Source organism: Rhamphochromis longiceps, linkage group LG8, assembly GCF_057381845.1.
Source record: "Rhamphochromis longiceps isolate RC_006_pf linkage group LG8, R_longiceps_female_GT1.1, whole genome shotgun sequence".
In the NCBI taxonomy this organism is placed as follows: Eukaryota; Metazoa; Chordata; class Actinopteri; order Cichliformes; family Cichlidae; genus Rhamphochromis; species Rhamphochromis longiceps.
In genome coordinates this window covers 22,711,808-22,725,479 of record NC_140564.1, presented here as the reverse complement: position 1 = coordinate 22,725,479, position 13,672 = coordinate 22,711,808, and the positions used below count along the sequence as shown (strand labels likewise).

General features: G+C 39.9%; 1 protein-coding gene across 1 annotated transcript; it reads right to left on the bottom strand.

The window, feature by feature from the left end:
- Positions 1-4,153: 4,153 nt before the first annotated feature.
- On the bottom strand, positions 4,154-7,430 carry LOC146663678 (uncharacterized). Its single transcript, XM_085416520.1, has 2 exons — positions 7,172-7,430; positions 4,154-6,484 (listed from the first exon to the last, which is right to left on the bottom strand). The coding sequence occupies exons 1-2, from the start codon at positions 7,325-7,327 to the stop codon at positions 4,559-4,561; spliced, it is 2,082 nt and encodes a 693-aa protein (XP_085272646.1). The 5' UTR covers positions 7,328-7,430; the 3' UTR covers positions 4,154-4,558.
- Positions 7,431-13,672: the final 6,242 nt, after the last annotated feature.

Sequence of the window (13,672 nt, the reverse complement as noted above, 5' to 3'; positions counted from 1 at the left end):
AGACACTTCATGTCCACAGTTGTTTATGGAAACACTTGTTGTAGGAACCTCAGTTATTTCAGAGGTGGGTAAGGTAAAAGGCACTGGACCATTATTAAGGACGTGCCTGCTGACAAAATGTATTCTTCGGCCCACAGACACAGCTGGAGCAATGCTGTAAATCTCATTACTCAAAGACTCGTCACGTTCAAAATTAATTAGAGAAACATTCGTTGTAGCAACCTCAGTTGTTTCAAAAGTGGGTGAACGTTCAGTTTCACTAGTGATTAAGGCAAATATTGCTTGACCAAAATTAACGAGTTGCCTGGTGACATAAAATGTTGCTTGGCCCACAGAGTCAACTGGAGCTGTAATAACAGAAAAAAGAGCTGAAAGAGATGTTTGAAGTTGGGAAAAACTAGCTTCTTCTTGCTCTCTTTGGACACTGTCTGGTACAACATCTTCAGATCCATTAATATCGGAAGATTCAGGAATGTCACCATTGAATAAGTTAGTGCTATAACTATCACTAGCTGGAAACTCGTCATCTTCAGTGTTGTTCATATAAACACTGGTTGTAGGAGTCTCATCTGTTTTAAAGGTGGGTAAACATTCAGTTTCTCTAGTGGGTGAAGGAAATGGGGCAAATGGTGCTCGACCAATATTAAGGAGGTGCCTGGTGATAAAAGCTTCTCTAAGGCCCACAGGCACATCTGGAACTCTACAAGAGGAATAAAGATTTGGAACATTTGTTTGAACTCCAAAAGAAATAGTTTCTTCTTCCTCTGTTTGAAGACTGCCTGGGACAACATTTTGTTCATTACCTTCAGGTCCGTTATCTGAAGGATCAGGAAGGACGGCACTGAATAAGTCAGTGCTGTTGTAACTTTCAGTGGTGGGAGACTCTTCAGGTTCATAGTTGTTTGTAGAAAGACTGGTTGTAGGAACCTGATCTGTTTCAGAGGTGTGTGCATTTTCATCAGTGTTTACAGAAACACTAGTTGTAGGAATCTCAGATGTTTCAGAGGGGTGTGATTGTTCATCTCTGGAATTAGGTATCAGTAAGAACCCATCAGGGTCCAAATAACATTCGTCAAGCACCTCAAAGCCGTCAGTATCTGAAGAATTTGTACGACTGAACACTGAGCGCCACATATTTGTAAACAGAGGAGATAGGGTTCAGTAGAGATAAACTATATGCTCTAACCTTTAGACGATTGTTAGAAGACTATAGAATCAGCGTTAATTTTGTTAAAATGTGTTTTCAACACTAGGTGTAGTAGAGTGCCTTACCTTGGGGGTAAATATGAGCTCGCGTTCTAAGGCGCGAGCTCATATTTATAGCCTCACGGCAGTGTGACGTCAAGGCACACGTGCCGTGACGTCACAGTACGCTTACTCTTTGAAATTCATTCGGTCACAAAACGTCTTGAACCTTCACCTCCCTGAACGTTGGTATTAACTACGGAAGCGTAGAGCTGCCACCCAGGCAAAAGAAAAATACAAGTGTATCACGTTATAACGTGAAAGGTTTATTGTTCTAACAAGATACTTTTCCTGTTTGTACAATATACTATCATGTTTGTACAATATACTTTTCACGTTTGAACAACATAATATCACGTTATTACAATATACATAATTATCACGTTCGTACAATATAATTATCACGTTCGTACAATATTGTACGAACGTGATAATTATATTGTTTGAACAATAAAATTTTCACGTTATAACATATATTTTATTGTTCGAGCATGATATATTGCCGTAAAGATACGGAAGTGTAAAACATAGTGAAGTGGGTGACAGTGCAGATCAGAGTGCGAGAAAATGGCTCGTTTATTGGAATTAATTAAGTTCTATTTTATGCTTGGATTGAGGCATGGGGAGATTTTGCTGTTATTGAGCAGTTTGGACAGTATTGTGATAAGCATGCGGACACTTAGAAGAAACCTAAAACGCATGGGACTGTACAGGAGAAAGAATGAGTCCGATCCGATTGAGGTGGCACGATTTCTTATTGATCAACTGGAGGGACATGGGAGGCTCCATGGATACAAACTACATCACCTGAACTGCATTCAGGCAGGTTATGTTGTCACGCAGAGTACTGTGAGACATTTACTGAAATATCTTGACCCTTACGGTGTTGAGCAACGACGCAGAAATCGCCTAATGCGACGCACGTATGTAAATCCTGGACCAAATTTCATGTGGCATGTTGACTCCTATGACAAACTGAAGCCTTTTGGAATCTGTATAAATGGAGCTATTGATGGGTTTTCGAGAGTTATGATTTGGCTTCATGCCTATTCAACAAACAATGATCCCAAAGTCATTGCTGGATATTTCATAGCAGAAGTTGAAAAGAGGATGGGAACACCTGCTAGGATTCGCTCTGATTTGGGAACAGAAAATGTCATAATGGCCGAGATGCAACGATTCTTGCGCTGGACTATGGATCCGAACGTCAGAAACTGTTTTATTACTGGATCCAGCAATCACAATCAGCGTATTGAAGGCTGGTGGGCCTTTCTGAGACGACATCATGCTCAGCACTGGATAAATCGTCTCCAGGAACTAAAAGACCATGATTGCTTTTCTGGATGTTTTTTGGACAAGCAGCTCATATTGTTTACGTGCCTGTGTGTGTGTGTGTGTGTGTGTGTGTGTGTGTGTGTGTGTGTGTGTGTGTGTGTGTGTGTGTGTGTGTGTGTGTGTGTGTGTGTGTGTGTGTTAGAGAGAAAGAGAGACACGGAGAGAGAATAAAAAGTTTGCTTTAACACCTACCATGCACCATCCCTATTATCACTCCGTTGAGGATATGAAAAAAAATGCATATTTCACTGGCCAGAAACATAAAATCGCACTGTCTAAAACAATTCACGTTTAATAATTACTTAAAATTTTCCAAAGTATCACGTGTCTACCACTGTTATTCTTGTTGTTGAGTATTTTTGATCAACTCTGTTTTTCCGACTGTCATTGTGTGGTGCTTTTGATTGATTGATTGATTGATTGATTGATTGATTGATTGATTGATTGATTGATTGATTGATCGTACTTTATTCATCCCGAGGGAAATTGGGTTAAGGCTGCCAGCCGTGCCAGCGCCGTTTTGGGTAACATGTTGAGCCAAGAGAAATGTGTTCTTTTACTGATATGAGATTTTTTAATTTTTAATATTTAATAGGAAGAGCTGCAGCAAGTTGCACATATGTGGAACACCCATCTAATACGCAGAAGCAGAAATGCAGTTGCTCCAAGTGGACGTCCGATTCTCATGTACACCATCCCTCATCTCTTTGGAGGACAGGATCATCTGAAAGAGGTTTCTTGGGAGGCAGAGGATGCTTGTAAGCAAGAATGTCAACAGAGAGGACCTTATACCTGTGATGAAACCGTTTTCAGCTTGTGTTGCCTTATAATGTCAGAGAACTTCTTACTTCCACCAAGCACAGCAGATGAATCCATTGAACTGTATCTCTTCCTGAGAGCCTATATACTGAAGGACTTATAAACCTAAATATAATTGGGCTTTGGGAATTTTTACGCATATATTTTTGGGTACAATGTTTTATTTGTGCAATAAACAATAGAAAAGACATTCATTATTATTTTGTTTGGATTTTCGGTTCAAGATAGTAGCAAGCAAGCATGTCTAAATATATTTAACCAAATCTGCGTACTCCAACCTTTTGGCATTTCCAATTATTTTTTAACGGAATTTCTATTATATCTGATTTCTGTTTTAAGACTGTCAAAAAAACATTTTTTAAACTGCTGATCCTATACATTATCATTCATGAAATATTGTTTTCAATTTTACTGAACACATTGTGCAACTGCTATTCATCCACGAACAGTTTCTTGTAAACTGGTAAATGTACAAATTCTGCATTATTTAATAATTAACAAATAGTGTTAGATGTTAACCTCCCTTTTATTTGTGTTCAAGGAGAAGAAAACACGGACTCTTGATAAACACTACAAAACTTAACTTATGTGCCAATTTTCTGTCTTTTATTCCAGTCAACTATTGCATCAAACACATTGCCTTCCAAAGTTATTCCCTTAAAATATGTTCTAAACAAATGACTGGTGGAAAGGTAAAAAAAATATACTTGAAAATAATTAATATTAAGTCTTTTGAATTATTACTAAACAAAACATCCCCTCTAGCAGACATCTTGTATCCTACAAAACTGCACCACAGACCTGTGGAAAAGGACCTTGACACATGATAAGAACTAATAATAAGCATAGTTCACCACTTGCTGCTAACCATATGAACTTATTAAACATAATTAGTTAACATTTAAACTAGTAAAACTTTTAAGTATGAAAATTTAAACTGAAATTTACATTTTTCATGGTGGAAACAAATTGATGTTATCCACAATTTTTGAAAATAAATTCAAATATGAAATAAAACACTTCCCTGAAATTTAAGCTCTTTCTTTTTTTATACAATGATGTGTTCCCTGTTTGTGGGTTTAACAAACTTTAGAGCTTCATAGCCAGTCATTGTTAGTGCAAACCTTTCATTCTTTGGTTTAAACATGATGGACTTTAATCAAGCTATGCTGAACTCATAAGAGCTTTTAGCAGCCAAAACATTGTTCAGTTCATTTCGTAGTTCTGGGTAGGACGTGTATGTCCATGGTAGTTCCAGAAGAGGGCCGCATGTGTGTGCCACAGGTCGTCGTGCCAGTCCATCCACAGGCGTGAACAGTACCTCAACCTTGTCAACACAGATGACATCTGACCCAGTAAGAAACCTGAACATCCTTCTGAGCCCTGTATCGTCAAGTCCTCTGATGTACTGGTGCAGAAATCTGAAGCTCTGCTTCTCTGCTTGAGTGGTGGGAGAGGCAGTAAGCAACTTCAAAAGCTTTCTCGTTGTTGGCTTTTTATCCTCATACATTTGTAGGACATCTTGTGGGCTTTGAAAAGCTTCTTTTAGGAAGTAGCTTGCAACTAAGGACATTTTCTCTGCGGCATATGCTGGTTTTTGGATTAATTGTTTGTGTGCGACTTTCAGAAGAAGGCCTTTTAAGTTCTCTTTGGTTGGAAGCACTGATACATCCAGGCGATCCATGAGATCCAGCACTTCATCCCTGTCTTCATCTGAAAGATCTTCTTTTAGTGCCCTTGTTATCAGATCCCTATCTGATTGACTTAGGTAAAAGAGAAGACTTTCAAACAGCAGATCATCTGATACTTGATTCTCACCGAAGATGAGTGCCACTGTGAAAACAGGAGCAAGGCGACAAGGGAAATATCCATGGTCTTGAAATCCCTTCAGTAAAATTCTACCCATGGATTTCCACTCTTCTTCCTGCCATTTAGGAGACAGTGATGGCACTCTGAACTCCTCTCCTTCAGCTGTGTTGTCCACAAACTCTGACCAAAATGCAGCATACACATCTCTTGATACGCCATCTGCGTCAGCTCCTTTTTCATCAATGTAGGTGTATTTTAGAGGGTGTATGAGGAGTGTTGGATCTTTGAACTGGCTGATCATCTCCTCCAGAATAGTAACCCTGTGAAGTTTGATGGTAACACAGACAACATCATATGATCCTGCAGAGCTTATTGCTTCATTGCTTATAGATGTTTCTGGACTACTGACTGCTGTGTTTGTTGGAGGAAGTGTAATGGATGTGATGACCAGATCATCTTCCTCAAACTGCAGGAATGGTTCATCTATTACAGTGTCATCAAGTTGACAAGGCAGAGGCTCTCCAAGGTAGGGTCCAATCATTACCTCAGATGTGTCTAATAATACATCTTCATCAGCATTCCTAGATTCTGATGATGAGATCACAACAGTGTGAGAAGCTTCTTCATCTCCTTGATGTGAGTCAGTCAGTTGTGTAACATTGTTTACATGTGTTTTCCCTCTATCATAAACTTCTTCATCATCTTCATCATTGGAAAATCTTCTTGTGCACAAGTAAAATCTCAACATTCCCATTTTAAGTGCTGAATAGAGTTCTCCAACTGTGACATCTTCATCAAATACGGCCTCTTCCTGATAGTCTAATATGTCATGACTGAACACTTCCCATCTTCCAAATTTGCTTTTTCCACTTGGAAAGAAAAGATCTTTAGCATACTGTAATATGTCAGCTTTTTTGGAGTCTTTGGGCACATCAAAGGTCCTTGTTCCTCCTCCTCTGCGCTTTCTCACTTGCTTACCTTCATGGATCCACCCTAACTCAATTTTTCGTGTCTTTTTCTCAGCCCATTTGTTGTTTTTTGCATATGTTCTTTTTCTCTTAGAAACAAATGCCTCCTCATGATCAGGTTTCTTCTCATTTTCATTGATTCCCATCTTTTCCTTCAATTTTTCGAGCAATGAGTTTTTTCTTGATTCCTTAGTACTTGCACCACTGTTTTCCAAGCAGAACCGTCTGGCAGCTATCCGGTCACCATATGTTGGGATGTAATCAGACAGGGTCTTGTCATCCATGAAATCAATCACTGTGGCATCAATCTGTAATAACAGGGATATTTATTACTATACAGAAGTACAAGGTATACCTGCTGCCACACCACATGAGGTACCTCACTAAAAAAATGTATGTAAATTTCACATGTGTTTTGATAATTGTCTGTTATTATTTTAGTGGCAGCCATCAATATTTAGCATTTATTCTTTTCCTCTCTCTATGGCAGCAACATTAATGAGATTCTCTAACATGTTATTAATAGAAATATTACAGTATATACAACGCCCACCTTTGAAAAAGTAAATTAGTATTCACGTATCTTTCATTTGCACAGAGCACAAAGGGTTGAACTCACTGTTTTTTTTTTTTTAATTGAAGACAAATATCAATATAAACACAGTTTAATTCATTTGTTTTTAGATAAACAAGGAAACATTGTGCATCACATAATATAGCGATATATTTAAGAAACCTGGAATCTGCATACGGGTTAAGTAGTAACATGTGGTCATACAACGACCCAGTTTTATACAGCGGGTTAATTTGTTTTACATTTTCCATTCCATATTAAAGATCCACACCAATGCAGCCTACCGTTACGTCCTTACGCAGTCAAAGCGAGAGAAGCGAAAACCGCTGTGGTTGCTAACTTAGCAATATGTCACATTTTTAGACGCTGTAACTTCGTAAAAAGCGAGTTTTACAAGTTTCCCCCTCAAGAGTGCACTTACGTGTTCTTGTAGCATTCGTAAGAGACAGTCCTCAGGTACACCACGATTCCGAAGAAATCTCAGAAGTGGGCTATCAGTGTTTGTGTCCATGTTGAAAGCAGGGCATTCAAAGTTAAGTGCCAGTTCTGACGAGCGTGCACTCTCCACAACTACCATGGATTTGGGTTTCCGAATGCAACACGTTTTACGTTCTTACAATAAAAAATGTTATTGTAATGGTATTTTTTTTTACGTTTGTACAATATATGATCACGTTCGTACAATATAATTATCACGTTCGTACAATATAATATTTATATTGTACGAACGTGATAATTATATTGTACGAACGTGATAATTATGTATATTGTAATAACGTGATATTATGTTGTTCAAACGTGAAAAGTATATTGTACAAACATGATAGTATATTGTACAAACAGGAAAAGTATCTTGTTAGAACAATAAACCTTTCACGTTATAACGTGATACACTTGTATTTTTCTTTTGCCTGGGTGGCAGCTCTACGCTTCCGTAGTTAATACCAACGTTCAGGGAGGTGAAGGTTCAAGACGTTTTGTGACCGAATGAATTTCAAAGAGTAAGCGTACTGTGACGTCACGGCACGTGTGCCTTAACGTCACACTGCTGTGAGGCTATAAATATGAGCTCGCGCCTTAGAACGCGAGCTCATATTTACCCCCAAGGTAAGGCACTCTACTACACCTAGTGTTGAAAACACATTTTAACAAAATTAACGCTGATTCTATAGTCTTCTAACAATCGTCTAAAGGTTAGAGCATATAGTTTATCTCTACTGAACCCTATCTCCTCTGTTTACAAATATGTGGCGCTCAGTGTTCAGTCGTACAAATTCTTCAGATACTGACGGCTTTGAGGTGCTTGACGAATGTTATTTGGACCCTGATGGGTTCTTACTGATACCTAATTCCAGAGATGAACAATCACACCCCTCTGAAACATCTGAGATTCCTACAACTAGTGTTTCTGTAAACACTGATGAAAATGCACACACCTCTGAAACAGATCAGGTTCCTACAACCAGTCTTTCTACAAACAACTATGAACCTGAAGAGTCTCCCACCACTGAAAGTTACAACAGCACTGACTTATTCAGTGCCGTCCTTCCTGATCCTTCAGATAACGGACCTGAAGGTAATGAACAAAATGTTGTCCCAGGCAGTCTTCAAACAGAGGAAGAAGAAACTATTTCTTTTGGAGTTCAAACAAATGTTCCAAATCTTTATTCCTCTTGTAGAGTTCCAGATGTGCCTGTGGGCCTTAGAGAAGCTTTTATCACCAGGCACCTCCTTAATATTGGTCGAGCACCATTTGCCCCATTTCCTTCACCCACTAGAGAAACTGAATGTTTACCCACCTTTAAAACAGATGAGACTCCTACAACCAGTGTTTATATGAACAACACTGAAGATGACGAGTTTCCAGCTAGTGATAGTTATAGCACTAACTTATTCAATGGTGACATTCCTGAATCTTCCGATATTAATGGATCTGAAGATGTTGTACCAGACAGTGTCCAAAGAGAGCAAGAAGAAGCTAGTTTTTCCCAACTTCAAACATCTCTTTCAGCTCTTTTTTCTGTTATTACAGCTCCAGTTGACTCTGTGGGCCAAGCAACATTTTATGTCACCAGGCAACTCGTTAATTTTGGTCAAGCAATATTTGCCTTAATCACTAGTGAAACTGAACGTTCACCCACTTTTGAAACAACTGAGGTTGCTACAACGAATGTTTCTCTAATTAATTTTGAACGTGACGAGTCTTTGAGTAATGAGATTTACAGCATTGCTCCAGCTGTGTCTGTGGGCCGAAGAATACATTTTGTCAGCAGGCACGTCCTTAATAATGGTCCAGTGCCTTTTACCTTACCCACCTCTGAAATAACTGAGGTTCCTACAACAAGTGTTTCCATAAACAACTGTGGACATGAAGTGTCTCCCAACAATGAAAGTTACAGCATTGATGTATTCAATGTTGGCCTTCCTGACTCTTCAGATAGCAGATCTGAAGACAATGAACAAAATTTTGCCCAAGGAACTCTTCAAGGACAGGACGAAGAAACTATTGTTTCCAGAGTTTACACAAACCTTTCAGGTTTTTATTCCTTCATTAGAATGCCAATTGTGTCTGTGGCCCGAAGAATATTTTTTGTGAACAGGCACATCTTTAATATTTTTCGAGTGCCTTTTACCTCACCCACCAATGTTGGCCTTCCTGACTCTTCAGATAACAGATCTGAAGAGAATGAACAAAATATTGTCCAAAGAAGTCGTCAAAGAGAGGATGAAGAAACTGTTCTTTCCAGAGTTCACAGAAATCTTTCAGCCTTTTATCCCTTTATTAGAGCTCTAGTTGTGTCTGTGGGCCAAGGAGCAATTTTTCCCATCAGGCACATCCTTAATATTTGTCTAGCACCATTTACCTTATTGAACAATCTGTTCACAGCAATTGTTCAATATGTGTTTTCCCTTGCCCAGACAGGAATTTCAGCCCTGAATCAAACAATCAGAAGACTTTTAAGTCCAATTTGTATAATAGGTACAGTAATATGTGTGATTTTTGTAATTGTAATTTTTACTTTTATACCATTTTTCATACACTACATCGTAAATCACTAAGTTAACAAACAAACAGCACATGCTGTTGCATCATTTTTCTCTTAAAATTCAGTATCCTTAGCATAAAATTACATCACAATTATGCCCCCAGCCAGTCACAGCAGAAGGCTGCCCCTCCCTGAGTCTGGTTCTGCTGAAGGTTTCTTCCTCTTAAAAGGGAGTTTTTCCTTCCCACCGTCGCCTTAGTGCTTGCTCATAGGGGATCGTTTGATTGCTGGGGTTTTCTCTCTAATACTGTGGGGTTTTAACCTTACAGTACAAAGAGCTTTAAAGTGCCTGTTCTAACACAGCATTATTAAATAGACTTTAAATGGCTTCAACTGAAAAAACATTACTTAATAAAAAAAATAAATCAATAAATAATGGTGTGTGTTTGTTTCATTTTCTATACCAGGGTAACTGCTAAAACTTAGTGGGTTATAATTTATGTAGCTTTTAACAGATTATTGTTGTTTCAAATGTGACTGTGCTGAGTGGCCGTGGCACTGTGCGCACTTAAGTGATATTGGTGATTGGAAGCCAGTGTTTTAGTCTTCTCCTTTTTTTCCTGATTAGTTTATTTTATACTTTATTTTTAAGTCTTGGATCTATTTTTATGGGTCGCTCTGGTTTTAAAAACAAATTTAAAGCTCTTACTGGTCATTAACACAAATGCAGCGTTTACCTGTACAGGGATTGACCACTAGAGGTCCTTTTACTCAAGGTTTACATTCATCAGCAACTTCCTTGTCAAATGCTAAATGCTGATCAGATTAAATAGGATTATCAAGGGACAATACATTTTGTTCTTAATATCATATTATTTCATCTCTCATGTGTTTTCTATGATTCATATTTTATTGATGAGACCGTGGAAAGCGAGGTAGCAAATACTCAAAGATTAAGGACGTGATTTCTACATTTCTACAGTTTTGTTTTGTTGTTTTTTTTTACAGGGTGGTCTTTGGCATGTTATCTTATTTTTGGTGAATAAAACAAAACCACCAGTGAAAAAAAAATCCTATGTGAAAGAGCCTTTCACGTGGGATTTAGTAAATTGTAAGTAAATTGTAACTCATGCAGTTGTAACCCCTTTAGTGGAAGCCAGCAGGTGGATGAAGGAAAAGGGACGCAGAAGGAAAAGAGACCCGAGGCGGCCGCTGGTCCAAGTGCGAACTGAACTTCAGGTAAGAAGTTATGACCTGCAGTCTCTCTGGGTCAGATATGAACCAAGTTTAGGTGGAGTTTATTTTCGTTATTCTGACTTTTTCCGTACTGCGTGCTAGCTAGCATGACGGAGTTTCTATACAGCTGGGTGGTGCTATGAAGCTAATGATGTTGAACTTTATTTTGTTCATAAGTTATTAGAGTTGCCAACCGTCCCGTCTGGTATTCAGAGAAAATATTACGCGTTTCTTATTGAGGTGAAAAGGAACAGTTTGTCCCGTAATTCAGCTACAATGGAAAAGGCACAAAGCTGGAGTTATTCTGTGTTTACGCTGCACAGCTGCCTCTTCTTCTTTCACCCTCTCCCCCTCCCTCTCCCGTTTCTACTTCGATCATGAAAACTGATCAGTGATCAGCTCTCTTGTTTGTTTATCACTCACTTTGCGCCGAAAGAGGAAACCAGCGGATGTCGCGCTAAACAACAGCAGCACGTTTAAGCTTGATCAGCTGTTGTTAGAATTTATTTAATATTGATTTCTATTATCAGCTGATGTTTGCTGGAGCCACAGCTGCAAGAAAGCTGCTGGTCATGATATGGTTTGGTTATGTAGCATCCAGTCGAACTGAGAAGGCCAGAACTGATGGTTGTTGAATGACCTTTATTATTCCTTGCCGTGTATCAGACAACGAACCAACGTAAGAGCTAGACAAACAAATAAAACAATTACCATATTATTCATGTAACAGCATCTTAACCGCTCATTACGCTGGTCTAACCGTTTTCTATTAAACTATATAATACATATTATGCATTTCAGATTGCTCAAATTAAATCATATACATTACAAACCTTGTTCCCCTGTCGACTGTAGCTAGAACCATTCGTTTTTGTACAATGTAACTATATTCTTCTCTCCCTTTTCTCCGTTAGCATTAGTTTTCCGTTTTCTTCCGTCTCTTTTTGTACATCAAGTTGTTTACCATTAAACAATTCATTTCCGGTCACACAGGAAGTTACCAAAATAAGAGCACAAACGTTATATTACGTGAGTATGAGCTAGATTTACATATCCGCCGTTACAGGTTATCTGGTGAGAGGGAAACATGAAGATGAAACCAGGAGATGTCCTTACTGGATCATCAGAGCTGTGATGGAGAAACAGGTTTACCTTTTAGGTGACATGAATGAGTTGAAGGGAAGTTATGAACTGTTTCTGAGAGACAAATAACCCCAGGATCCTTTTTTAGGTAGCTGACAGCTGGTAACTGTGCAGGGGTGGGTCTAGCAAAGTGTTGCCAGGGGTCCATGTAGGGCATTAAAAGGGAAAGGGGGGCACAAAGAAATACTTTTCTTTCTTATTCTCATTTAAAATGTCTAGCTTTTAAAAAATAATTATCTGAATCTTACAACAAACGATTGATAGATTGATGCATATGGTTCATCATAATTATGGAACATTTAAAGATGCAGTTATATTTCTTATTGACATCACCAGAAATTGTGTGTGACTTCTTATGGTGGTGTTCAATAAAGAAGTATAATTCTTTAAGAATAACAAAAAGCCATTTACTATAGAGTAAACGGTGAAAGCTGCTTTGATTTAGAACAGTTACAATATTTTGTTTGATCTGATTTCTTGCAATAAACAGAGACAATTTGCAATTCTCTAATTCTTTGTAACAGGTCCTTTGTAAAGAATTCAGCTTTTGTGTAAACACCCAAGTTCATCAGATATCTGGGAAACAATGCAACAATTTATTTTAATAATTCTATAATGAATTCATAAGACCCTTATGAAAAGGACACCGAGGGAACAGTTTACCCTGCCCGGGATAGGGTTACCAGGGCCCCGCCCTGGTGCCAGGCCCGGGGAGGGTGCCCGAGGGCGAGCGTCTGGTGGCCGGGCCTTAGTCCATGGGGCCCGGCCGGGCACAGCCCGAAGAGGAGACATGGGCCCATCCTCCCGCAGGCCCACCACCCGCAGGAGGCGCCATAGGGGTCGGGTGCATTGTGTGCCGGGTGGCGGCCAGGAGCGGAGGCCCTGGCGGACTGACCCCCGGCTGCCAAGACTGGCAATAGGGACATGGAATGTCACCTCTCTGGTGGGGAAGGAGCCTGAGTTAGTGCGTGAGGTTGAGAGGTACCGGCTAGATATAGTCGGGCTCACCTCTACGCATGGCTTGGGCTCTGGAACCAGTCTCCTGGAGAGGGGCTGGACTCTGTCTCAGTCTGGAGTTGCCCCTGGTGAGAGGCAGCGGGCTGGGGTGGGTATTCTAATATCCCCTCGGCTTGCTGCCGGTACATTGGGGTTTTTCCCGGTGGACGAGAGGGTTTGTTCCCTGCGCCTTAGGGTCGGGGAACGGGTCCTGACTGTCATCTGCGCTTATGCGCCGAGTGGCAGTTCAGAGTACCCAGCCTTCTTAGAGTCCCTGGGGGGGGTGCTGGAGGGTGCTCCACCTGGAGACTCTGTTGTCCTGCTGGGAGACTTCAATGCTCACGTGGGTAACGACAGCGAGACCTGGAGGGGCGTGATTGGGAGGAACGGCCTCCCTGATCTGAACCCGAGTGGTGCTTTGTTATTGGACTTCTGTGCTAATCACAGTTTGGCCATAACGAACACCTTGTTCGAACATAAGAGTGTCCATAAGTGCACGTGGCACCAGGACGCTCTAGGCCGTAGGTCGATGATCGATTTTGTAATCGTATCAGCAGACC